Source organism: Sorex fumeus, unplaced genomic scaffold (assembly GCF_029834395.1).
Source record: "Sorex fumeus unplaced genomic scaffold, SorFum_2.1 ptg000037l, whole genome shotgun sequence".
NCBI lineage: Eukaryota > Metazoa > Chordata > Mammalia > Eulipotyphla > Soricidae > Sorex > Sorex fumeus.
This window is the reverse complement of record NW_026606094.1, coordinates 74,936,263-74,960,907: the sequence shown is the minus strand read 5'-3', so window position 1 is coordinate 74,960,907 and position 24,645 is coordinate 74,936,263. Positions and strand designations below refer to the sequence as shown.

At 40.1% G+C, this 24,645-nt stretch overlaps 1 protein-coding gene across 1 annotated transcript in view; it reads right to left on the bottom strand.

Moving 5' to 3' along the window:
* The window catches only part of BBS9 (Bardet-Biedl syndrome 9), a 567,629-nt gene that overhangs the window by 404,222 nt on the left and 138,762 nt on the right, over window positions 1–24,645 (bottom strand). Inside the window, exon 6 of the mRNA XM_056118050.1 lies at window positions 2,363–2,537. Coding sequence (XP_055974025.1) covers window positions 2,363–2,537 — 175 coding nt within the window. The remainder of the gene's footprint in view (window positions 1–2,362; window positions 2,538–24,645) is intronic.

Genomic DNA, 24,645 nt, shown 5'->3' with positions numbered 1-24,645 from the left:
GTGCTGTCACAGTGATTCAATAAGCACATTTGCAAAAATTAAATAAATAGAATATAAATTATTTAAATTTTTACAAAAGTAGGTAAAGGGATATTCCTGATAACCTTTCAGCGTCTGTACTGCAAACCAAAATGCCCAAAGAAGAGAGAGAGAGAGAAAGAGAGAGAGAGAGAGAGAGAGAGAAGGAAAGAAGAATGTGTCTGCAATAGAGGCAGGATGGGGGGGTGAAGATTGGGGATGATTATGGTAGGGAAACTAAGGATACTGGTGCTAGAAAATATACAGTAGTGGAAGGATGGGTGTTGAAACACTGTATGACTGAAACCTAATCACGAAGAGATTTGTAAGGTTCTATCTCAACAATGACTCAATTAAAAAAAAAAAATTTTAAGCTACTCCAGCCTTACCTTCACAATAATAATGAATGCCCTGAACAAAAACAAAACAAAACAAAAACCCACATAGAAACCCACATATTGTTTGTTCCTTATCCACTCACTAGCTTTTTATAAGATTAATTCCTAGGAGTATACTTCAAAGTCATGGGACATTCAGATCTTTGCACTGTGACCTCAATGCACACAGCAGTGACAATTATCACTACTTGGGAACAGTTGAGGCACTGGTCAAGTGGAAAGTTGAAAAGCAAGTAACCTTCACATTATCTAAATTTGAGCAAGTTTGAATGAATTACACAAATAATTTTCTCACCTCAGAAAACAGACACAATATTTTATATCTGTATCAATGTAGCTCAATTTTCTCCTTTGGACAAGAGTCACAGAAGTTATGTAAAGAGTAGGAAATTAAACAGCTCTATCAGTTAATTTCTGCTCCGTCACAAACATTTACCTATTTTCAGAGTTTGGTATCCTACACACTGTGACAATAATTCATAGATAGCAAATTGACACTTAGAGAGTGAAAACTGCATTAACATCCTGCCAAAATTGAAGCTGAGATAAAATTTTTCAGCTATTTCCCTATGAATGTTGTTTTCTTCCTGCCTTGGAAAAAAATCACCTAGCCAAAAATAATACTTGAAAATCTCTAATGATATGCTGCTTAGATGTTTAAAGTTCTAAATATTTCTCTCAGGTAACAACAATAAAATCATTATATTGTAAATTTCCTATTTTCTAAGTTTCGTCTAAAACATAATAATTCCCGGGGTGGGATCAGGGGTTAAACTGTTTTCATTATATGAGTCTTTTTCATAATTCACTTGTACAGTTCACTGTTCCTTTAAAAAATTATTAGCATTCAGTTGGCTGGTTCACACTTTTTGGACAACAAAATAGACGCTCCTCAAAAAGCTTCCATATGACCCAGCAATCCCACATCTGGGCATCTATACTCTTTTCCAAAAAGACATCTGCACTCCTATATTCATTGTTGCACCATTCACAACAGCCAAAATCTGGAAACAACCCGAGTGTCCAAGAACAAATAACTGGATAAAGAAACTATGGTTTCTCTTTGAAACGATGCAATACTACTTGGCTATAAGAAAAGATGAAATCATGCAACATGTCACTCTGTGGATGAAATGGGAGGGTTATCAACCTGAGTGAAGTCAGTCAGAAAGAGAGGAACAGACCAGAGAATGATCTTTCTCATGTTCGAGATAAAAAGCATAGTCAGGGAACAGCAAAAGGCCAAAGGCAGAGACCTGAGACTTGGCCTAAGAACTGAGCTTCTGTAGACCACACCTACAGGGAGACAGCAGGAGCAGGGAGGGAAGTTGTGGGTGAGACAGCGGTGGAAGGAAACAGACACTCTGGCAGAGGGTATGGGGTTGGAACAGCGAATGCATGAAATTCTATCATTAACAGGACTGGAAACCATGGCAGCCAAAATGAAACTCTTAAAAAAATATTAGCATTCAAAAATTAGGCAGTTCTTGCCAGTATTCTTCCTATATTTTGGATATAGAATCATGTATTTAAATACACCTTTCTTTGTGGATTTTTTTACTTCCACTCTTGTAATTTACAATTCAAAGAAGAGACAATAATTACTACACATTTTCCCAGGAGTCACAATTTGATATGCATTTAATTCTCTTTGTCAAGAAAGAGTTATTATTAGTACCCTCCTAATGGCTGAATAACAAAACTGGTCATCAAATACCTGTGAGCAGAGACAATAGGGCTCCAATCCAGTGCTACTCCTCCCCTTCTCTCAAATGTTTATTTTCAAAGAGTCTTTAGAATATTTTACAATACATAAATGATAGCCTCAAAGTGCACAGTGACATCCACAGGCACATTTTATAAAAGCGGGCAGTCTCTCATGTGGAAGAGTCCATCAGTAATAAAAACCCCAATTGTAATTCTGAAGATGAAGCATCCAGACTTACTTGTAACTTTCCACTTGTCGGCAAGAAGAAACAGTAATGAAAGAATCTGTCCGGGAACTGTAAGCAAGAGGTCCAGGGAGAAGAGAGCCGGGGAGGAACCTCCCGAAAGCATAGCTTTCCTGCTCAAACACCATCAGCATGCCGTCCATTGACTGGATACAAATTAAGTCTCGACCTAAAGGAGAATTAGAGGACATCCGATGAACTATTCTTCTAAATACCTTGATTTTTGACCTTATACAACGAAAATTATGTTATATTTCATTTCCCTAAAGGGCAAAATGAGTGCTTTGATTTTTAAATTACATAACTGATCAGACAATTTTATATATGTAAACAAATATTTCCTAAGTTTTATATTACAAGAGATGTCTCCAATCATATTTCTTTCCACTTACAATATGCTAATCTCTAAATCAAGAAAATTCCTGAGAAAGATCATAGTTCTCCATGAGATGTCAGTTTTGTCAAATTCAGAGCGATAGCACAGCAGTAGGGCATTTGCCTTGCACGCAGCCGGCCCAGCCGAACAGGGTTCAATTCCTCCGCCCCTCTCAGAGAACCCGGCAAGCTACCGAGAGTATCTTGCCGGCATGGCAAAGCCTGGCAAGCTACCCGTGACATATTCAATATGCTCACAATGGAGACGTTACTGGGCCCGCTCAAGCAAATCGATGAACAATGGGAGGACTGTGACCATGATCAGAAACGTACTGAAAATTGCTCAGCAGGAAGCTGCTTCTCTCTTTTTACACAGTACAAACTCTAAATATCAGCCTTAGATTTTCTGGCTGGCATACCTTAGATGCCAGCCGAGCACATAAGACCAATATCATCAGCACACATGGGGCATAAATTTATGTAAATAATCCTGTTAAGCACTTTGCGAAGTTAATGGGGTGAGGAAATGAACAGAAACTTTCGCAAAGAAGAAATTTGATTGGCAAAAAGGCACATGAGAAAATGCTCTACATCACTAATCATCAGAGAGATGCAGATTAAAACCACAATGAGATATCATTTCACACCACAGAGACGGGCCCACATCCATAAGAACAAAAGCAACCAATGCTGGTGCGGATGTGGCGAGAAAGGGACCCTCCTTCACTGCTGGTGGGAATGCCGGCTGGTCCAACCCTTTTGTAAAACAGTATGGACAATTCTCAAAAAATTAGAATTTGATCTGCCATTTGACCCAGCTATAGCACTCCTGGGAATATATCCCAGAGAGGCAAAAAGGTATAGTCGAAGTGACATCTGCAATTGTTTGTTCATTGCAGCACTCTTTACAATAGCCAGAATCTGGAAAAAACCTGAGTGCCCAAGAGCAGATGACTGGTTAAAGAAACTTTGGCACATTTACACAATGGAGTACTATGTAGCTGTTAGAAAAGATGAAGTTATGAAATTTACATACAAGTGGTACTACATGGAAAGTATCATGTTAAGTGAAATGAGTCAGAAAGAGCGGGATAGACACAGAAAGATTGCATCCATCTGGGGAACATAAAGCAACAAAAAGGGAGACTAACACCCAGGAATGGCTGAGATTAGTACCAGAAATTTTGCTCCATGAATGGAAGGCCAGCCACACGTTCTAGGTGAAAAGGAAGCTCAGATAGAGAAGAGAGCACCAAATGAAGGGTGTTGTGAGGACCCTCCCAGGGTGGGAGAAGCATGCTAAAAGTAGTCTATAGACCAAACATGATTGCCACTCAATGCCTTTCTTGCAAAACACAGTACCCGAAAGAAGAGAGAGAGAACAAGGGGGAATACCCTGCCACAGAGGCAGGATGGGACGGGGGGATGGGGGGTGGGGGGGGGGATGCTGGGACCCGTGGTGGTGGATGACGGGCACTGGTGGAGGGATGGGCACTTGATCATTGTATAACTGAAACCCAAGCACAAAATTTGTAAGCCTATAACCGTACCTCATGGTGTTTCACTAATAAAAAAAGAAAAAAAATATTAAAGTTGAGAAACACTAATCAGTATATGGCCAAAGCTATACTGATGTTAAGCCCCTTCTACTGTTAATATTTAATTATTAACTCAAATTCTGTGCTTGACGCATACTAAGATGATATAGTGATGGTGATTTCCAGGCTACAGTAAAGTATCCCTACTTTGAAAAAGACTAATAGTTGAGCTAGAACTTTTTAGAACTTTCTAGTGTAACCTATAATATATTATAGCCAAAAAACCCTCTGTCAGAGAAAACTTAAGCTGAATTTTTAAATGTCATTAAGAAAAATTTGTTTAAATGTCCATCCTCTACTTTGTCATCTTGAGCCATATCTAACATATACATTCAACCCTAAGTCACTATTTCATAGTAGCTGAACATCAGTGTCAGGAAATAGATTTGAAATTTGAAATATAATGAATACTTTGCTCCAAATCACTAAATTGTAGAAAAATAGAATATATTCACAAGGGTCATCATTTTACAATCCTCAGAGAGCTAGAGGGAGAGTACGGGGACTGTCACTTGGACTGCATGAAAATGATCATTGTTCCACCATGGCTTGATCACTGGCACTTTCCATGATCCCCACACACTGCCAAGAGAGAGTCCTGAGCAGAGTCAGGAGTAAGCCCTGACCACTAGTGGGTTTGGCCCCAAAACACAAAAATAAAAATAAAATAAATAATAAATAAAATTTAAGAAATAATAAAAATAAATTTAAAAATAATAAATAAATGAGTGCTCCAGATTGACTTAACAATTGCCTTAGCTCTGAATGCTCATAAACAGAAATAAGGGACTGGAAAGAGAGCTCAGAGGCTGAGCACATGCTTTGCATTCAGGAAGCCTGGGTTTGATGCCTACCCTTAGCACAGAGCTGGAAGGAAATCCCAAGGGCTAACAGGTGGAGTTCCAAAACAAAAAACTAAGTAGAACCCAGGAGCCCCCTAGCAGAGATACTAACTCTTCTCCCTAGTAGCCATTCTTTCCATGGTACCTGATCATGGAAGTTCAAATACAGCCAACATTTCCAGGTCTCCATTACAGACACATCATACAATTAGGTGCTTGACAGTAGGAGCTGAGGTGATGGGAAGAGAGCCTTGTTCTTAGAGCACTGAGCATGAGTCCACCCCTTGCTCTTCCACACTATGGAACATTTCTCCTGGTCTCCGAGAGGGAAGGTAGCACTGTAGCACTGTCCTCCTGTTGTTCATCGATTTGCTCGAGTGGGCACCAGTAACATCTCCATTGTGAGACTTGTTGTTACTGTTTTTGGCACATCAAATATGCCACTGGGAGCTTGCCAGGCTCTGCCATGTGGGCAGAATACTCTCTGCAGCTTGCCAAGTTCTCCGAGAGGGAGCGAGGAATTGAACCTGAGTCAGCTGCATGTAAGGCAAATGCTTACCTGCTGTGCTATCGCTCATACTGCAAACCACAGAAACCCTACAATGCAGGGAGCACTTGACCACTATGTGGCCAAATATGGCAGATAAGCATCTTCTGTATTTAAGTAGGGTGTTTCCCTTTTTTGGCAGTTTTGGGAGCACACCCAATGGTGCTTGAGATTTGTTCCTGGACCTGTGCTCAGGGGTTCCTTCCTGGTGATCTCAGGGACCAAATGTGGTGCCAGGATCTAACCTAGGTTAGCCATGTGCAAAGCAAATGCCCTACCTGTTATACTATCCCTTTAGGGTGATTAGGATGATTCTTAAAGCAATCAAAACTTAACACAAAATTTAACTGAGATGCAAGACCCCATCCAATATTGCTACCTCTTAAAATTTAACTTCACTTGACTGGATTCTGATACCAGCCAACCACCAACACAGAAGACATTGGAAAATCCCAGGAATGGGAAAATGATTTTCATGTCAGACATTTAAGAATGACTGTTAATTTTCTCTAAGAGGGATCACAGTATTGTGATAGGAGAAGTGCTCGTTGGGAGATATATTCTGAAGTAGTAATGAATGAAGAGGTACAAGACATGAAAAACTCCTTCAAATGGCTCATTAAAAATAAATACGAGTCCGTGTATATTCATCGGCAGCTCTTGACTCTCAAATTGTGGAAAGAGTGGAATGGACGTTATTGTTACTTCTTCTGATATGCAAAATGCTCATGATATTTTAAGTATATAAAATTAAATTACATATAAGTTATATATCTCTGGCACATCTTTCACCTTGGAGATTTACCCATATTTCTACCTGAATGAACTCTGGAAAAGTTTGCGTTTCTTTTTCTTTCTCTTTCCTCTCTTCTGTCTCATTTCTTTTCTCTCTTTTCTCTCTATCCCATATTCCTCAAAATAAGTTTCTCTAAATAAGACCATTTTACTTCACAAGAAAATTAATATATCTTTGTATACAAGTACACTTTTACAACAAGGGAGAAACCAAGTATTAGTTAATTCAATAGAACTAGGATCTGAGAGGAGAGCAAAAGATTTAAATCAATGAAGAATTAGAGAAACAGAAGAAATTCAATGAAACTTTTATGCAATGACTCTGATGTATGGGGAAGGATAGTACTCTAACCAAAACATACTTTCCTTAGTACTCTTAATGCCTTTATTAAGAAAGAATGTAAGGTCCCCTGACATGTGTAGACCATAGCAGAAGTACCAAGGAAAATTGTGTATCGTTCCATCACAAACTTTCAGTCTCCCAAAGCCTTTCAGAAGTGTCACTCCAACAACACCAATATCAGAATAACCTAGTAGCTTTACAAAATGCAAAATCTGAGGCTTATTTAGTAGACTCACTGAATAAGAAACTATCCTTAGGATTCAGATAGTCTAGCTTTTTTGTTTGGTTTTGAACCTGCAAAGCAGTTGCTCAGGAGCTCTGGAGACCCACAGATGATTCATGATCACTCAGGTCTGTGGTTCAAGTCAAGAGCCCAAACATGTGGGACTGCTCAGACCCTGCAGTGCTTGAAATCACCCAGCCAGGTGGTGCAGGGGGCCACTGGAGCCTCATCCATGATGCTCCTCAGTGCTCATGGGACCATGGGGTGCCAGGAATCAAACCTGCTGTGCTATCTCCCAGCCCCTCAAGTCTTGTAGGTTTTTAACTTAGCCTAGAGGCTGTGATGCAGCTTAAGTTTGCTAACCACTTAGCACAATGTAATGATGAGTTAGAGCTTGAGGCCCAAAGAAAACCCAGCTCTTTTACATGGTACACCCCTACTGTTATCCTTCTGAAAAATCCTTTCACTTTTTTCTTCACTGGTCTTATGAACACTTGCTGGCTACTTTCTGAATATCCTCCTTTATCCTTCACCCTTCCACTTTAGCCACAACGTTTGAATGAAATCAACTTCATTTTATGCTTGAGACTTATGTGAATTAATGAGCATAAATTGGTCACAGTGAAATAAGTACAAGGTATAGCAAGACAGAGCTATGAAAATCCCTAACTTAACCTGAAAAAAAGAAAAAGGTAACTACTTTCCTCAGGGAAGAAATGTGTGAAAAGAATAAGGTCTAGAATAACAAAGGTCACTGAACACATGAAAAGGGCACAGTTAAGGGGGCCACAGGATGCCCAGGGAGATAGCTTTTAAAAACTCTGGGTTTGGGGCTGGAGCGATAGCTCAGCGGATAGGGTGTTTGCCTTACACACGGCCTACCCGAATTTGATTCCCAGCATCCCATATGGTCTCCTGAGCACCGCCAGGAGTGGTTCCTGGATGCAGAGTCAGGAGTAACCCCTGTGCATTGCCAGGTGTGGCCCAAAAAACAAAAAACAAAACAGAACAAAAAACGCTGGGTTGCATACTTTGCAAACAGGAGCCAAGGCTCAATCCTGACTCTACATGGTCCTGCAGGCACTACCAGAAATGAGCCACCTCAAACAGTGTGGAGAGTGATCACTCAGCACCACCAGGTGCGACCTCTCCCAAAGAAAGAGCAACAACGGAAGACAGTGTTCAGCTCAGTATACTGAGCCTCACTTGCAGCCAAAAATATTTATGCATTTTGTGAACAGTAAATCCCCATAAATTCTGAGACCACATTGAGCTGGACTGCTGTCCTCTGAGAGATATCACAGGCTGAGGCACGTCTTCCCAAAAGTCTCTTTCCCCGGCAACCAGCTTCCATCCACCCTCCACCCATGTGTGATCCCACAGTCCCTGCCTACTTCCACCTGCCAACTCACCCGTGATTGAAATGATCTCTTCTTGAGTCTTTCATTCACCCTGGACTCAGAATCATATATTACATATCTTTGTGAATCCTACCACTATAAAAACATCTGGTGCTTAAGAGATACACTAATAAATGTCTGTTAAGCTGGTTTAAGTAAGGCAATATAATTTATTCGTCTTCAGCCTGGATTGAATGAGATTTTATTTTACATGTTTCATATACTGCATCTGAAGTACTTTAAAAATGCTTTATTTATAACAATCCTGGCTGCTGACACTTAGAAAAATGCAGAGATCAATCCAAAGCATTACTCAAAAATAAATAAATAAATCCTTCAAATCACTGTTTTGGAAGCCACTTCAGAATGCATACCAAAGGTTCCCCTTACAAATAATGGGAACAGAAAGAACAGATCAGAAGACGTCATAAAAGTTGCGTTGTTCTGATACAACAGAGCCAACGGAAAGCTTTCATAAAAGGAATGGGATTTCGGAAGCTATGTAAATGACCCAGCCATGAACCATTCTCAGAGTCTTTACCATATGCTCATTATTGTACTGAGAGGTCTAAGAAATACAGAATAGCAAAGATGAACAGTACTGCCACTTACCTGTTATACGTCCATCTGTATGCTCATCACTTCACCAACATATAGCAACAATCTTTAATAATGAAAATGTGAACAATGCTTCCATTTTATATACATGAAGAGTATACAAACTGTAGAACTTTACGAATTTGTTTAGTGTCAAAGCTGCAGAAAGTGAGAGCGCTAGCTCTCAAATTTATCTGGCTCCTTCACAGGGCAGATACTCCTTTGGAGGCTCCACTACACTAGAGGAACCATTCACTAAAAGAGGAGCTGGAGCAATAATACAGTGGGCAGACCATTTGCCTTGCACGCAGACAAGCCAGGTTCAATCTTCAACATCTTATATGGTCCCCTGAGCACCACCAGGAATGATCTCTGGATGAAGAGCCAGGAGTAAGGCCTGAGCATCACCAAGCATGATCCAAAAACCAAAATAATGATAATAATAATGATGTTTATCATATATAACCTAAAAGGTGTGAAAAGTTTAATTACTGAATTAAAAAAGCAAAGAGTTTCATTGCACTGAATTTCCTAAGAAAGGTTTCATCACAGAAGCAGGAGGTCTTCCAGCCTGAAAAAACGGGCAGAATGAATGAAGCACAAAGGTAGAAAGCAAAGGTAACTTATGTGAGACAAAGAGACACAGACAGTCAGAGAGCCATTACAATCGGTTATGTTTTACAATGAGAATGGAACATAAAAGCAAGATATTGAAAAGATAACAATACCCTAACTATGAGTCCTTTTAAAAAATATGCCTAAACTATACAGAGAAAAAAGTATCTTAAAGGTTGACTGATTTCATCACAATCTAAAACATAAATGTTTATCCCATTGATCCTAATCATGATGAAAGAAAAATAACCTCTGTGACTTGCAAGATCTGTGACTTGCAACAAACTGAGAAAGGACGTTTTGAAAGAATTTTGGAAATCAATGTTTTTCATTTTCAAAGGCAAAGAAAAAAATTTGTGCCTGTGGGGTAGGAAGGTGGCACATACATTTCATCGGTAGCCTTGAGAAATGACTGCTTATTAATTAGTGCGTCTCACTCCCGGTGTTAAAGTATACAATGAACAAACTGGTAATCAATTTACATGCTGAATAAGACTGCTAGGTTAAGAGTTTTCTCTCCTAAATTATTTAGTCCGTTCACTGAAATAATGTGTAGGAGAGACAGAGAGAGAGAGAGAAAGAGAAAGAGTGAGAGAGAGTCTGTGTGTGTATGTGTGTGTGTGTGTGTGTGTGTGTCCCCGTCCAAAAATTCTTTAATTCTTGCATGACCCAGAGCATTTTCCATCATTCACTATGGCAACAAGGTCCCACTGGGCAGTCATGAATACAGTTTCCTCCATTTCTCTGCTGTCTTCTGCTTCCTCTGGAATCTATGCGGCAGAGTAAGTGGTGGCATACATGAAAGCAAACTACCATTACTCAGCATGCTACATGTTTTCTGAATCTCTCTGTGCTCATATTTCTTTTGCATATTGAGTGAAAATACAAGTGAAGAAATGCAAACATGACCTGTGGCCAAGCATATATTGCAGTTCGGCGTGCAGCTGTCAAAAGTACTTGGTCTTTCTCCAAGTCTGAGAACACACATGAAAAACAGCTGTATAGGTAGTCAAAAAGGCAGACAGGAAACATCAAGAGGCTGATACATAAGAACAGAAGAGTCCAAAAGTCTGTGCAACTTCCTCAGAGGAGGAGGGAAAACCGTTGTTGTTGTTACATAAAAACTAAAATACTAACTCATTAATCTTTATTGCAAACTAAACTCAAAAATGATACAACATGTTTGCTATGAGCAAGGATATAAAAATGTTCAGAGTAGGATTACAACAAATACTGCCTTAAAAAAAACAAGTGGTAGGTAGATTTCTAGGGCTTTCGGGATTGAAATTTTGTCCCTGACTATAGTTTTTATACTTTTTCATTCATATCCTACAAATAAAACTATCACCATTCTCTTAACATATACACTTCTATCTCTTTATTATAACTGGTAATTAACTGAATAAAAGAATGGGGTTTTTTGTATACTCCTCGCTCAAATGCCTTTTTATTTGTATATTCAAAAAGTAATTGATGACTGTTATGAAACAATACTCAACTCAGTTCTAGGTTTTTAAGCTTATATATAAGTAAGTAAAATTTATAATCCCAAACAGGGGAAATTAACAAACAATACATTTGTTTAGCTAAATAGGTAATATTTTTAAATATGTATGGGAAAAATCACACAAATTCTCAACTATTACTCAAGTGTTTTCCCAATAAATAATTTAATGGAACTAATTGTTTTAAGACTGAAGAAAATTAAAATTGAATCTACATCTTATTTTTTTTACATCTTAATATTCCTCATTTTAATAGGAACTTTAATTGTCTTACAAATACAACTAGCATATGTCTGCCAACCTATTTATGACAATTCTTTTCCTAAACAGTGAACAAGGTTAATAACATTAGAAAGAAATTACCACCATTAATTAAATTAACATTATATGTGATGGGTTCAATATGAATGCAATATTAGAGCTTAAATAAAGACTCTGAACATTATATTGTCACTTATATACACGAAATAGTTGGTAAATGACCTTGTTGGGTATAATGATCAAAAGGTTTGCTACTATCCTCTGGAACTCACATTCAACAATTCTCACTACCATTCACTGCACACATAGTACATCGAGGACAGCCAGCCACTGCCTTCAAAAAGTTCAGTGAATTTGGGAGTTAAGCCATTCAGTCTCGCAGCACTGAAAGAACAGAGGCATATTAAGATAATCCAAAAGACTACTGTTATATAATTATTAGAGCATTAAATAAAGAAGAAAAGTTTCAGAACAGAGATAACTCTTGCATCTTTATCTTTGCAGACTGAGCAAGAATTTTCCAGGCAAGGAGTAAAACCAAAGCAAAAGCCAACCCAAACAATGAGTGTTCTGGAGAACAGTGAAAGCAAGGGACCTGGAGGAACATGCACCTCATGAAGCTCGTGGAACTGACTCCTACAGTCACGAAATGAGGCCACCTCAGCTGTGTCCTGTGAGTTCTCTCAGTCCCTCTGTCCAGCAAGCACTGCCGTGAAGAATTAACTGCTGCTGTCAAAAAGTGAACCCCACTGACAATACACCTCACCTGCTACCTGCGAAGAGCCCAATGAATGGTGGGTCACTGGTGGCACCGCAGGACCCATTTCTTACCAAAAATATTGAATGAAAACCTTAAAGGAGGGGGAGGAAAACTTTTCAGAGCAAAAAAATGGGATGAAGCTTAACATGAAAAAGGACACTACACATACTCAGGAATTTCTCAAAGGACTTTTAAGACTTTAAGAACTATAGGAAATATCCCAAAACTCAGGTCTCTGTGAATTGTTATCGGTTCAAAATAATTTTTTGTAAGTTTGCTTTCCTCAAAAACCATGATTCTTCTGACATGATGACTAGTGAATCTGTAGAGAAGGGCAGTGAGTGCCCCAGAAACACATGCTCGGGAGGGAACTGTCTGTGCTCCTACAGCACTGTAGCACTGTCCTCCCATTGCTCATTGATTTGTTCGAGTGGGCACCAGTAACATCTCTATTGTGAGACTTACTGTTACTGTTTGTGGCATATTGAATACACTATGGGGAGCTTGCCAGGCTCTGCCATGAAAGCGGGATACTCTCAGTAGCTTGCCGGGCTCTCAGAGAGGGACGGGAATGGAACCCGGGTCAGCCACATACAAGGCAAATGTCCTACCTGCTGTGCTATATATAACTGGCCCCAAATCACCCACATGTGTAGTCTTCCCCATTCCCACCCACCACCCTTTATTGAGATTACTTGGGATATGAAGTACATCCAGCAATGCTCAGGAGTTACTTCTGGCTTGGCTCAGAGATCACTCCTGGCAGTGCTCAGAGAACCATATGGGGTATCAGGAATCAAATCCAGGTTAGCGACATGCAAAGCAAGCACCTTACCCAGTGTGCGATCACTCTGAACCCTTATTGAGATTTTTTGCAGGATGACCTGAGTGACATAAAGTATCACAGGCAAAGTTACAAAGAAAAGCACATGTATTTTTCCATTTCTTTCTTTTTTTTCCATCCAAAAGAAAAATTCTTTTTTTTTTTTTACAGTTTTTTTTTCCCTTTATTTTATTTTATTTTTTTTAAAGTTGTAGATTTACAATTTTTTGTGCTTTGGTTTCAATTATACAATGATCAGATACCCATCCCTCCACCAGTGCCCATTTTCCACCACCATGGATAATATCCCTCCCACCCTCATCCCCCCATCCCCCCTGTCTCTGTGGCAGGGCAATCCCCTGTGTTCTCTCTCTCCTTTTGGGTGTTGTGGTCTGCAAAAGAGGCATTGAGTGGCAAACATGTTCAGTCCATAGTCTACTTTCTACATGCATCTCCCCTCCTGGGAGGATCCTCCAAACATCCTTTATTTGGTGCTCCCTTCTCTATCTGAACAGCCCTTTCCTCTAGGATACCCGGCTGGCCTCTAAGTTATGGAGTAATCCTCCTGGTGCTGATCTCAGCTATTCTTGGGTATTAATCTCATACTTTGTTACTTTATATCCCCCAGATGAATGCAATCTTTCTATGTCTATCCCTCTCTTTCTGACTCATTTCGCTTAGCATGATACCCAAAAGAAAAATTCTTAAGGGTAAGTATAATGGAAGCAATATTTTTTTCTAAAAATAACCAACAGCTTCAAAGTGAAGTAAATTGTTCAAGGTAATGACATATCATGGTAAGAAACCCAGAAAAATAAAAATATATATTAAATACCTTTTCACTTTGTACAAAACTTTCTGACTGGCAATATTATCAGTCATATAAAGTAGTGACTCCAAAAGTTTAAATGCTGCTTTTGATAATTATTTTAATTCTGAAATGATCAGAGTACTAAAAGAAAGGACTAAAAAATACTATCTCTTACACTATACTCACCATAACCAATTAAATTAAGTCATAGAAAAAAAAACTCCAGGAAACCCTCACAACTGAGGTTCAACTTCATCTTAATTCATCAATTTTAAAAGGGAGATCAAAATGAATTAGGAATAATGGCAATGCTAACTTTAAATTTCCTGAACTGTCAATTCTTATTATAAAGTTCAATATTCCACTTAACTATTGTTTTGTCTATTAACTTTCCTTGGGTTTTTCTGGAAGGAGCAATTAAAATACCAGACCTCTAATAAAAATAGTAAAAACCAATATTCCAAAGTAATTGTCCTAAACAGACACAACCATGTTATCAGCATCCTCAAAAACTTCAAAGGCGCATCGGAGTCTCCAGAAACAAACATAAACTCAGAAGCAGGCTATAGAACGATGTGAAGTATCTGTCACACAAATTCTGACTTCTCCCTCTCATTCAGTCCTTACCACCAGGGTCTTCTAAATACACCACACTGACATGAGCAGCCCTTGTCACTGTTAGTCTAGTCTGATTCACCTCTGGTGCCATTCCCTGGTGACAACCTCACCAAATCCTTCCTCAACCTCCTGGATCCAAACCTAGTACTTCCATGAAGTCTCTCCAAGTCTCTGCACATATAAATAACCCTTTCTGTTCTTTCTTAGTACATTACACTTTGCTTCCAATTAGAACTGAAAGTATTGAAAAGAACTGAAAATTGAGCTTCCTTGCCATTTCTCCTGGCAATGAGGCTAAATCTGGCATATTGTTTTTCTTCCCCTGCTCCCATAAATGAATCATAAAATTCTCTAAGATGTTCATTATAAAATTTCATTGGTTGGTTCTGATTCATAGCACTGACCACAGTCCTCTAGATGTTGGTGCTCCAAAATCATCCATCCAAACAAAACCTAACGAGAGTAAGAAACCACCTCAATTACAGTGAAGAGAAGAACTGATCAATAGCTTCGTGAGTAGCACTGTAGCACTGTTCATTGATTTGTTCGAGTGGGCACCAGTAACATTTCACAACAAATTGTGAGACCTGTTGTAATTGTGTTTAGCATATCTAATACGTCACAGGGAGCTTGCCAGGCTTTGCCATGCAGGCAAGATACTCTTGATAGCTTGCCGGCTTCTCCAAGAGGGGCGGAGGAATTGAACCCAGGTCAGTCACGTGCAAGGCAAACACCCTACCCGATGTGCTATCACTCCAGCCCATGAGTATTTCATAAAATTCTAACTTTAAAGACATACTAACTAAACTTTAAAGCTTTAGTCAATATTACAGTCCTTGATACAAAGTCCTTGATACTAAGCCTTTTCCTGTATTTTTCTGGACAACACAATACAAGGCATTATTACCAGCAGGGAAAGTTATCCAAAAGACACAGATTAATAAACTATCCTGAAGGGTCAGAGCAGTAGTACAGTGGGTAGGGGCTTTGTCTTGCACATGACCAACCCAGGTTCAATTCCCGGCATCCCATGCGGTTCCTGGGCACCGCAGGAGTAATTCCTGATTACAGAGCCAGGAGGAACCCTTGAGCATTGTCTGGTGTAAACCAAAAACAAAAACAAACAAACAAAAAAAAAAATGAGACAACTTTCCTGATTGTCTCATTCCTAGAACGGGTAGTATTCCATAAAAGAAAAAATAAAGCAAATATGAGGAAAGTACCAAATGCAATTAAAGTATCAACATGTTTTTTTAAAGGACAGCGATTTGGAAAGACAAACTAATATGGTTTTGAGTGCTTGTTCTGACACAGCCTCAGCATGTGACTCGGGTAGCTGGATTAATTATACTGTCTGTATCTTCCCATGCTAGATAAACCAGATACTCGATACTAGATTGGTTTGCTGTAAAAATTAAAGGAAGCGCATAAAACACTATCAAGTTTAGTCACTGGAACACGCCAATCTCAGTCCATTTCTAGCATTCTTTTAAAAAATGATACAAACCAACTTTCCCTAGCCCATTTATTGATATCCTGGATTTCAGACAGTTTCAATTTCACTCCCTAGGCATAAAAAGATAAAAAAGTATCTTGGGAAACTTAGAACAAAAGGTAATCAGGAGGTTGGAATTGGTTCAGCTCAGAAATTCTAGTCTTTATTGCTAAAGTCATACTAAAGTAGTGCTTCCTTAGTCTCTTGAATTTCATTGATGTGCTAAAGTTCAACAGGGAAAAAATAAGTTGTTTTCCAGAAACTACTGAGGAACAACTTAGATTTGTCAATCTTGTGAACTGCCCAATCATGAATTTTTTTATTATTATTATTTTATTTTAGGGGGGTCAGGGGACTTGGACCACGCCATGCTGTACTCAGGGTTTACCCTAGGCTCTGAGCTCAGGGATCAACCCTGGTGGGGCTCGAGGGATCATATGTGACGCCAGGGACTGAATCAGGCTTGGTCATGTGCAAGGCAAGCATCTTAAGCGTTAAGATAGTATACTATCTTTCTGGTAGTGCAGAAGTTATTTATTTTAAAACACAGATACTATATCATCAACTTTTTCTACAAATACAATATAATACAAAAAAGAAGTAGAAAATGCCAGAAGTAACTAGGGTTTTTTACCTAAATGAAACTCTGCGCTTATAGCTATTTTTTTTTTACTTCCTTGAGACCATTCAAAACTAGCCTTTGAGAACAACTATTTTATCCCAATTTTGAGGAATCCCCAATAACAAAGAAAACAAGCACAAGATGTTCTTTCTTTACAGAAACAAAGGAACAGAGGAAAATCTTGTTCCAGAACTTACGCATGTCCAGGTACAGAAAGCAGCACTTTCCATAAACATGCTGATTCTTTACAAACATCAGTGGCAGACTTCTGAGTCAAAAAGTGAGACAAGGGCTCCCTCTACTGCCAAGCAGATAATACGACCCTATCAAGAGGGTGTAAGTAACTTGTAAAAGACTGAGAATCTTCTCAAAGCTGGTTAAATATTATATGTTTTTACTGGTGTCTAACAATGATAGGGTTTTTTTCACTTTATACCTTAAAATACCGGCATTGGGGGCTGGAGAGATACACAGAGGGAAGGGTGTTTGCCTTGCACACAGCCCACCAGGGTTCAATTTCCCGGCATCCCTCTGGTTGCCCAAGCATCACTAGGAATATTTCCTAAGTGCAAAGCCAGGAGTAATCCCTAGGCATCATCGGCTGTGACCCAAAAAGCGAAAAAGAAAGAAAAAAAATTATGGGCATTGGTGTCATACAATATAAATGTATAAGGAATGTAAGTGGACTACACTCCTTGTATATTCCAATCAATTCTCTGGAACCAGCTTGCAAATACTTTGGTTTCTTCTCTATAATCTAAAGGTTAACTGAGCTCTATTGTCATACAAAGAAAAAATTTTAAAAGGTAGACTAAAGAACTGAGATGGGGTTTTAAGAGATTATGTGAAACAAAGTTAAGCAATCCGTGAATATATGAACAACCTTTTCTTGTAGAAGTCAAGTGAAAAAAAATAGAAGTAAATTAAATACTTCAAAACTAACAATAACAGTTTACAAGCACTAGTTCACCCATTATTAAGCACAATCAATTCCTGTCTATTTTGTGAAAAGGAATGTTGCCCTTACTTGACTTTACAGTGGGCTAAGTCTCAGAAAATTTGGTCATTTGATAAAGATACAACACAGAAATAGAACTTCAGAACTCAAATCTAAATACCATCTTTTGCCCCCTTTGCTTTTCTAACTCAGTATTATTCACAAATGATTCCCTCCTGACTTAATATCTAGCTCCCTGGCTGAAACCAAACTTCCTATGGCCAATCATTATACCCACACTTTGCACGGGTATAGATAGGCGATAGCAAAACGGTTGGGCATTTGTCTTGCACGCGGCCAGCCAGGCCGGCCAGAGTTCGATTCCTCCGCTCCTCTTGGAGAGCCCAGCAAGCTACCGTGAGTATCTCGCCCACACAGCAGAGCCTGGCAAGCTACCCGTGATGTATTCAGTATGCCAAACACAAGAACAACAAGTCTCACAATGACGGAGACTTACTGGGCCCACTCGAGAAAATCAATGAACAAAGGGAGGACAGTGCTATTAAATTTTACTTTAGCACACAAAACTTGAAATACATGCTTGTTTGATGTCCTTGTTGTAGTTTATTAGTTTCCTTTTTATTTTTGGTTTTAGGGTCACACCCGACAGTACTCAGGGAACATGTGTGGTACTGGGGACCAAACCCAGGTGGGCATCATGTAAAGCAAACATGATAGTAAATAGTAAAGTGGGGAAGCCCACTGCACTATCCCTCTAGCTCCTGTTTATTTAAAAGGTAAAGGTAAAGGCCCTCCCGTTGATCATCGATTTGCTCGAGCGGGCCCAGTAACGTCTCCATTGGAGACTTTGTTGTTACTGTGTCTGGCATATCGAATAGGTCACGGGGAGCTTGCCAGGCTCTGCCGTGTGGGCGAGATACTCTCGGTAGCTTGCCGGGTTCTCCGAGAGGGGCGGAGGAATTGAACGCGGGTCGACCATGTTGGCTGCGTGCAAGGCAAACGCCCTACCGCTGTGCTATCGCTCCAGCCCTGTTTATTTATTCTTGTATTATTTCCAAAAGGATTTCTTGCAAAGAAAAATAAAACTCTCCAAATATAAAACAAATGGATGAAGAAAAATAGCAGCTAAAACTGATTCTCCCACTAAAAAATATCGCATTAATATCAATAAAAACAGCATTTTAAATACATTTAAAAAAACTGAGAAAAGAGTAAGTAAATAAAATTCAAAAGCAAAACTCCGAATTAGTTTTGTGGTAATGGGAACAAACAAAGGTTAAAAAAAAAAAGAACCATGGGACATTAAATCGGATCACCCCAGCTTCAGTCTTTGGGCTCTCAAAAGATATTTTATAACAGAGAAAAGCTGTGGGGGCCGCACTATATGGGAAATCTAATTGATCCTGAATATTCTCCCCTTATAAAAACACAAAGGTCTCTACCCATAGCGTAAGAAGGATTTAGAAAAACCACTCCCCTCAAACCTAAGAGAAAGTAAAATAATGAGCACATCTCAAAATTTGGAAACAGATGAAGGAAAAACATCTCTTGGAAGACTTCATAAACCCCAAGCTGATCTCAGTGTGGGTCTGGAGATCAAATGATTTATACTGGCTTGCCCAAGAAATTTCAAACTGTAAATTTAGCATAAAGTGATATTAAGTGATACCTGACAAAAGAAATTCCAAATCTTTGAAGAAACACCCCAATCATTTGGACGGATAGGAACCGGAGCAATAGTAAAGTGGGAGAGAGCATTTTTCTTGCACAGGGCTGACCTGGATGGTCCCCTGAGCCCATCAGAAATGATCCTCTAGCTCAGAGCCAGAAGTCAGCCCTGAGACCTGCCAAAGGTAGTCCCAAAATAACAAAAACAAAAATAAATTCCATGAACGGAGCTGCAATTATATTACCTCAGTGACTAAATCACAATGTATAAGAAATTGAGGGAAGTAGGATAAAGCCAGCAAACATACTAGAGCAGAATTAGAACCTCAGAGATTTGACATATTAAAATTTATCAACAAAGAATACACAGATAAGACGTTTTGTAAGTTTAAAGAAATAACGATAGATGGTCTTGGGTGGTGGGGTGTAGTAACTTGTGCATTAATAGCATTGATAATGACACTAGTGTAATATCTTATCTAAACTATTGTTAAATATCACTGAGTCTATCACTGTCCTCCTGTTGTTCAGAGATTTGCTCGAGAGGGCCCAGTAACACTGTGAGACTTGTTACTGTGTTTGACATATCGAATACGTCACAGGTAGCTTGCCAGACTTGGCCCTGCGGGCGAGATACTCTGGGTAGCTTTCTGGGCTCTCCGAGAGGGGCGGATGAATCAAACTCGGGTCGGCCATGTCGGCTGCATGCAAGGCAAACGCCCTACCCGCTGTGAAAGGAATATGATGAAATATTTTTAAAATAATGGAGAACTTATCAATGACCAAGCAGATTTTTGTAAGGAGAAGGGGCAAGTGGGCCACACGTAAAGTACTCAGGACTTAATCCTAGCTCTGCTCAGGAATCACTCCTGGCGAAGCTCAGGAACCTGATGTGGTGCTAGGGATTGAATCAGAAAGTGCCTTAACACCTAAATTATCTCTCTACTATCTCCCTACATTTTTAAATGACCAAATAAACTTTGAGAAATTAAAAGTATGTCCATTAGGCTTTTAAAAAGTTGACCAGATGGCAGAATCTCCCAACCCCGCCAGGCTGTCTTCACCAGGGCACCTCAGAGGAGGGCGGGTTGAGTTTCCCTCCCTACCTCAAGCAGAGCTCCGGCAGCTGAAAACCTCCAGAACCCAGCCACAGCCAAGTTCAAGGCCACTCTCCACACTTCTGGACAAGCCTCACCCATAAAGAAAACAACAGGAACCCAGGTATGTGGGACCCGTGGCTGAGATCTCCAAGCCTGCTCCAATCGGAATTAGGCCTCCTCCACCCAGATCCCCAGTTTTCCAGTAGCTTGGCAGTCACACCCATAAACTGCCCCCAGCGCCATGTAATCTCATCAACAGCCAATATCCAGAGACTATAAGATAAAGCTCCCAGAAGAGCGCAATGCAGTATTTGCAGCTGCACGACCTCTTATACTCTAGCCCACTGATGTACCTAAAATAGTACACGTATGTTTGGTTTTAACATGCTTGTATTCGTGTATATACGTGCTTGAATGGCCCCAGAATGAAATACAACAACCTTCACACACTTCCCTCTGATTGTGGTGGGAAGATGCTCGCTGGTTGGGTGGATGTTTGAATATTATAACTACTTTATGAAAATAAAATGTATAAAAATCATTAAAAGGGTTGACCAAGCTCCTAGAGTAATTTCAATGGAGCAGTAAATAGCAGTAATCGCTAAATAGCAGTAAGTTTCAGAAACAGTAAGTAAATCTTAAAAAATTAACTAAAATGTATAAGAAAAACGGAGAGTAAAAAAATAAAAGGAAAGGAGAGATACACAAATGAATCTCGGAATCAAGCGGCTCTTGGCAGAAATGCCTCTGGACTTTGCATTAGGCCACATTCGCCAGGCCACTCCAGACGGGAGCAGGTGCCATCCCTCCCCTTTGCCCTGGGAATCCCGGCAGCCACCATCTTCCATAAATCATTGGAAAGTCCAGGTGACAGCACATGCCAGGTTTCACGGGATACGGAAGGAGCCGGCCCTTCTCTTCCCCCACCCTGACAGGGCCCTGAGATGATGCCCTTGAACTACCCCTGGCTACTTATTAAGGTCCTTAACGGCCATGATCCCAGAGACACACAAACAAACCTTGGAACCGAGAGGCTCTTGGTAGACATCTCTCTAGACCCTAATTATTAAAATTTTAGAATTCCAAGACAGTGCAGCTCCGATGGGGATTGGGCCTCCTCCACCCAGCTCCCCAGTTTTCCAGTAGCTTGGCAGTCACACCCATAAAATGCCCCCAGCGCCATGTAATCTCATCAACAGCCAAGATCCAGAGACTGTAAGATAAAGCTCTCCCAGCCACGCATCCTCATCACTTGATCACTTGACATCCCGTTACTCATCGATTTGCTTGAGCGGGCGCCAGTAACGTCTCCATTCGTCCCTGTCGCGTGCTCGTTTTGGCAGCCAAGTTTGGCCTTGAGATTTTATCAGCCTCTCCTTCCACATTCTTCTCAATGCTGCCATATTGGTGGCTCCTTCAGGGTCAGGGGAATGAGACCCATTGTATTTACTGGTTTTGGCATATCAAATATGCCAAGAATAGCTTGCCAGGCTCTGCCGTCCGGGCAGGATACTCTCGGTAGCTTGCCAAGCTCTCCGAGAGGGATAGAGACTTTTGGGGCAGCCTCTAATCACCCTTGTGGGTATACCTTGTAGGTATTCCCATTGTTCAAACCATATTTGAACACTATCAAATATGGTGCAGCAATCCTACGTGCAACATCATATGCTATTGATAACCAGCAATAGAAAACAAATTGTTTAACATTGCCTTTTGGCAGGTCTGAATGTTGAGGGAAAATTCCAAATAATAATGGTGGGTCTGGTGTCGAAATATTGAATGTAATCAAAGTAGAGAGAGAGTAATGTGGAAATTATCTGCCACACATGCAGGGGTAGGGTTGGAATTGGGGGGGTGTATACTGGGGTTTTTGTGGTGGAATACGTGCACTGTTGGAGGGACGAGTTTTTGATCATCGTATTACTGAAACTCAAACATGAAAGCATTGTAATTGTATCTCACGGTAATTCAATTTAAAAAAATACAAGAAAAGTTGAGATATAAACTGAAGGGCAAGATAGTCTGCATAGATTTTCACTGCAAGATGATGGAAAGGAAATGGCAACATTCACAAAATTATGGCTGAAAATTTCCAAGAACTATTGAAAGGCACAGATTCTAAAACTCAGTCTTAAGTCAAATAAATTCCTAGTAATATAAATACAAAGAAATTCTCCCTAATGTACCCAATAGAGAAACACAGAGAAACATTTATAAGTCTATCTGGCACAAATTTGGAAAAAAGAAAGGAAGGAAGAGAAAGAGCTTTAAGTAATTCCTATCAAAACGCCAATGGAATTCTTTAGTGGGAGTGACCACAGAGAGATGCTCAGGGATCACTGCTGGGTCTGTGCTAAGAAGTCACCTGTGGGGTCTGAGGACACTTGGTGATGTGAAGGAGACTTTATGTGCTTCAAGGATAGAATCAGGGTTGACTGCAGGCAAGTCAAGTGCCTTAATCTCCTACTATCTCTCAGGCTCCCTAAAGGAATATTTTAAGAAAACAGAAGAAGCAATTCTAAAATTTGCAAAGAACTACAAATGGTACAGAATAGTGAACTTGGTCCTAAGCAAAACAAAAATGGAGGTGTCATGCTCCAAGACTCAAAGCATATTACCAAAACAGTAATGAAAACAATATGGTATTGAAATAAAAACAGCCATACAGATGAAACTAACAGAATTAAGAATTCATAAACTTCTAGTTAATTTATGACACAGGAGTCAGCACCATACAATGGAGAAAGGAAAGCCTCTTCAACAAATGATGCTGACAACCAGAACAAGCATATAACCAAAAAGAAAAAAAAAGAAGAATAAGAAAAAAAGAAAGAAAGAGGGGGAAAAAGAAACTAGATCCTTATTAACTTAATATATAAAATATTAACTCAAAATGGAATAAATACTAAGATATGATACCCAAAACTATAAAATGCATACAGGAAAAGACAGTCTGAATATCTACAGAAGAGAACTTTTGGGAGCTCAACTGAGATGCAAGGAAACAGAAGCAAACAAATCAATGGGACTATGGCAAACTGAAAAGAACTATAGACTCCTAGAGTTCTTCTAATTCCCAGACCATTAGGCTAAAACCATGCCCAAGCTGCAACAAAGAAGAGAGCTAAAAGCCAAAGCCAAAAGAATATATTTTTGAAAAAAGCCTATCACTTTAAGTCTAAGCTAGTCTCCTGCTCACCAGAAAGAATTTAGAAGTATTTTCCATCGTTCCATCTCATTTCTATCAGGAAGAACTTAACAGTCTAAAAGAAGAGTTCTGAATTTTGGAAGGTGAATGGTGCGAACTCCAGAAAACCCTTAAGACCATCCTGGAAAATTCTCCCTGGACAAATCGTGGTCAAATGTGACATATGAATAGTAAATTTACAGATGTGCCTGCAGTGCTGGAACTCAACGTGGAGAATCCCAAACTTTTCTTCCCTCTTCTCTGACAGCCTCAGACCATGTAGTTCCACCCCCACCTCCTTCGCTGCCTCTTCCTCCACCACCAAGGCAGCTTTACTGCTCAGAAAACCAGGTTACACAATTAGAAAAAGATGCACCCACGCAGCAACAGTTAAAGATCTACGAACTGTGAAATTAAAGACTCAGAGTTTTGGTGAAAGAAAGAGGTTTGTAACATCACAGAAGGCACAGACTCCACTAGTTACTGGTTCTGACCCAGCAGCGTGTTGTTCTGAAACCATCCAAAGTGTTCGCAACTCTAGTTACAAACGTCTTAATTATTACTGGCAAAAGCCAAATAGATCTGCTCAGTCTATTAGAAAAGTGGGATGTGGAGGGGGCCGAAATAGTACCGCCGGTAGGGCACTTGCCTTGCACACAGTCGCCTGGGTTCGGTCCCAGGTATCCCATATGCCCCCCAAGCACGGCCAGGATTGATCCCGAGTGCAGAGGCAGGAGTCTCCCGTGAGCACTGTCGGTTCATTCTGGACCTCAATGTGGCAGCCAATTCTAGCCCCAGCCCAGCCCACCCCCAATTCCATGGTAAGTGCTTGGACTGTAACGCAGCTGCTGCTCTAGCTCCTCCCTTTAACAGGGCAGCAATCAATAAAACTGAAGGGAGAAGTTATTTTCATATCCCAGCCATCCACGTGGCTTCTCCGTCACATCCTCTCTAACACTCATTTCGTCCCTGGCAGGTTCTCCCAAACAGTGCTCCAGAGGCCCCAGGGATCCCACTAGCGATTCTCGTCCGAATTACCCAGCAGTTCAGTGTCAAGGGCTTGAGCACGTGATGCTCGTGTGGCTGCACGCTGCACACCCAGGGGTGCTCCACAGTCTCCAGGGCTGCAGCTGG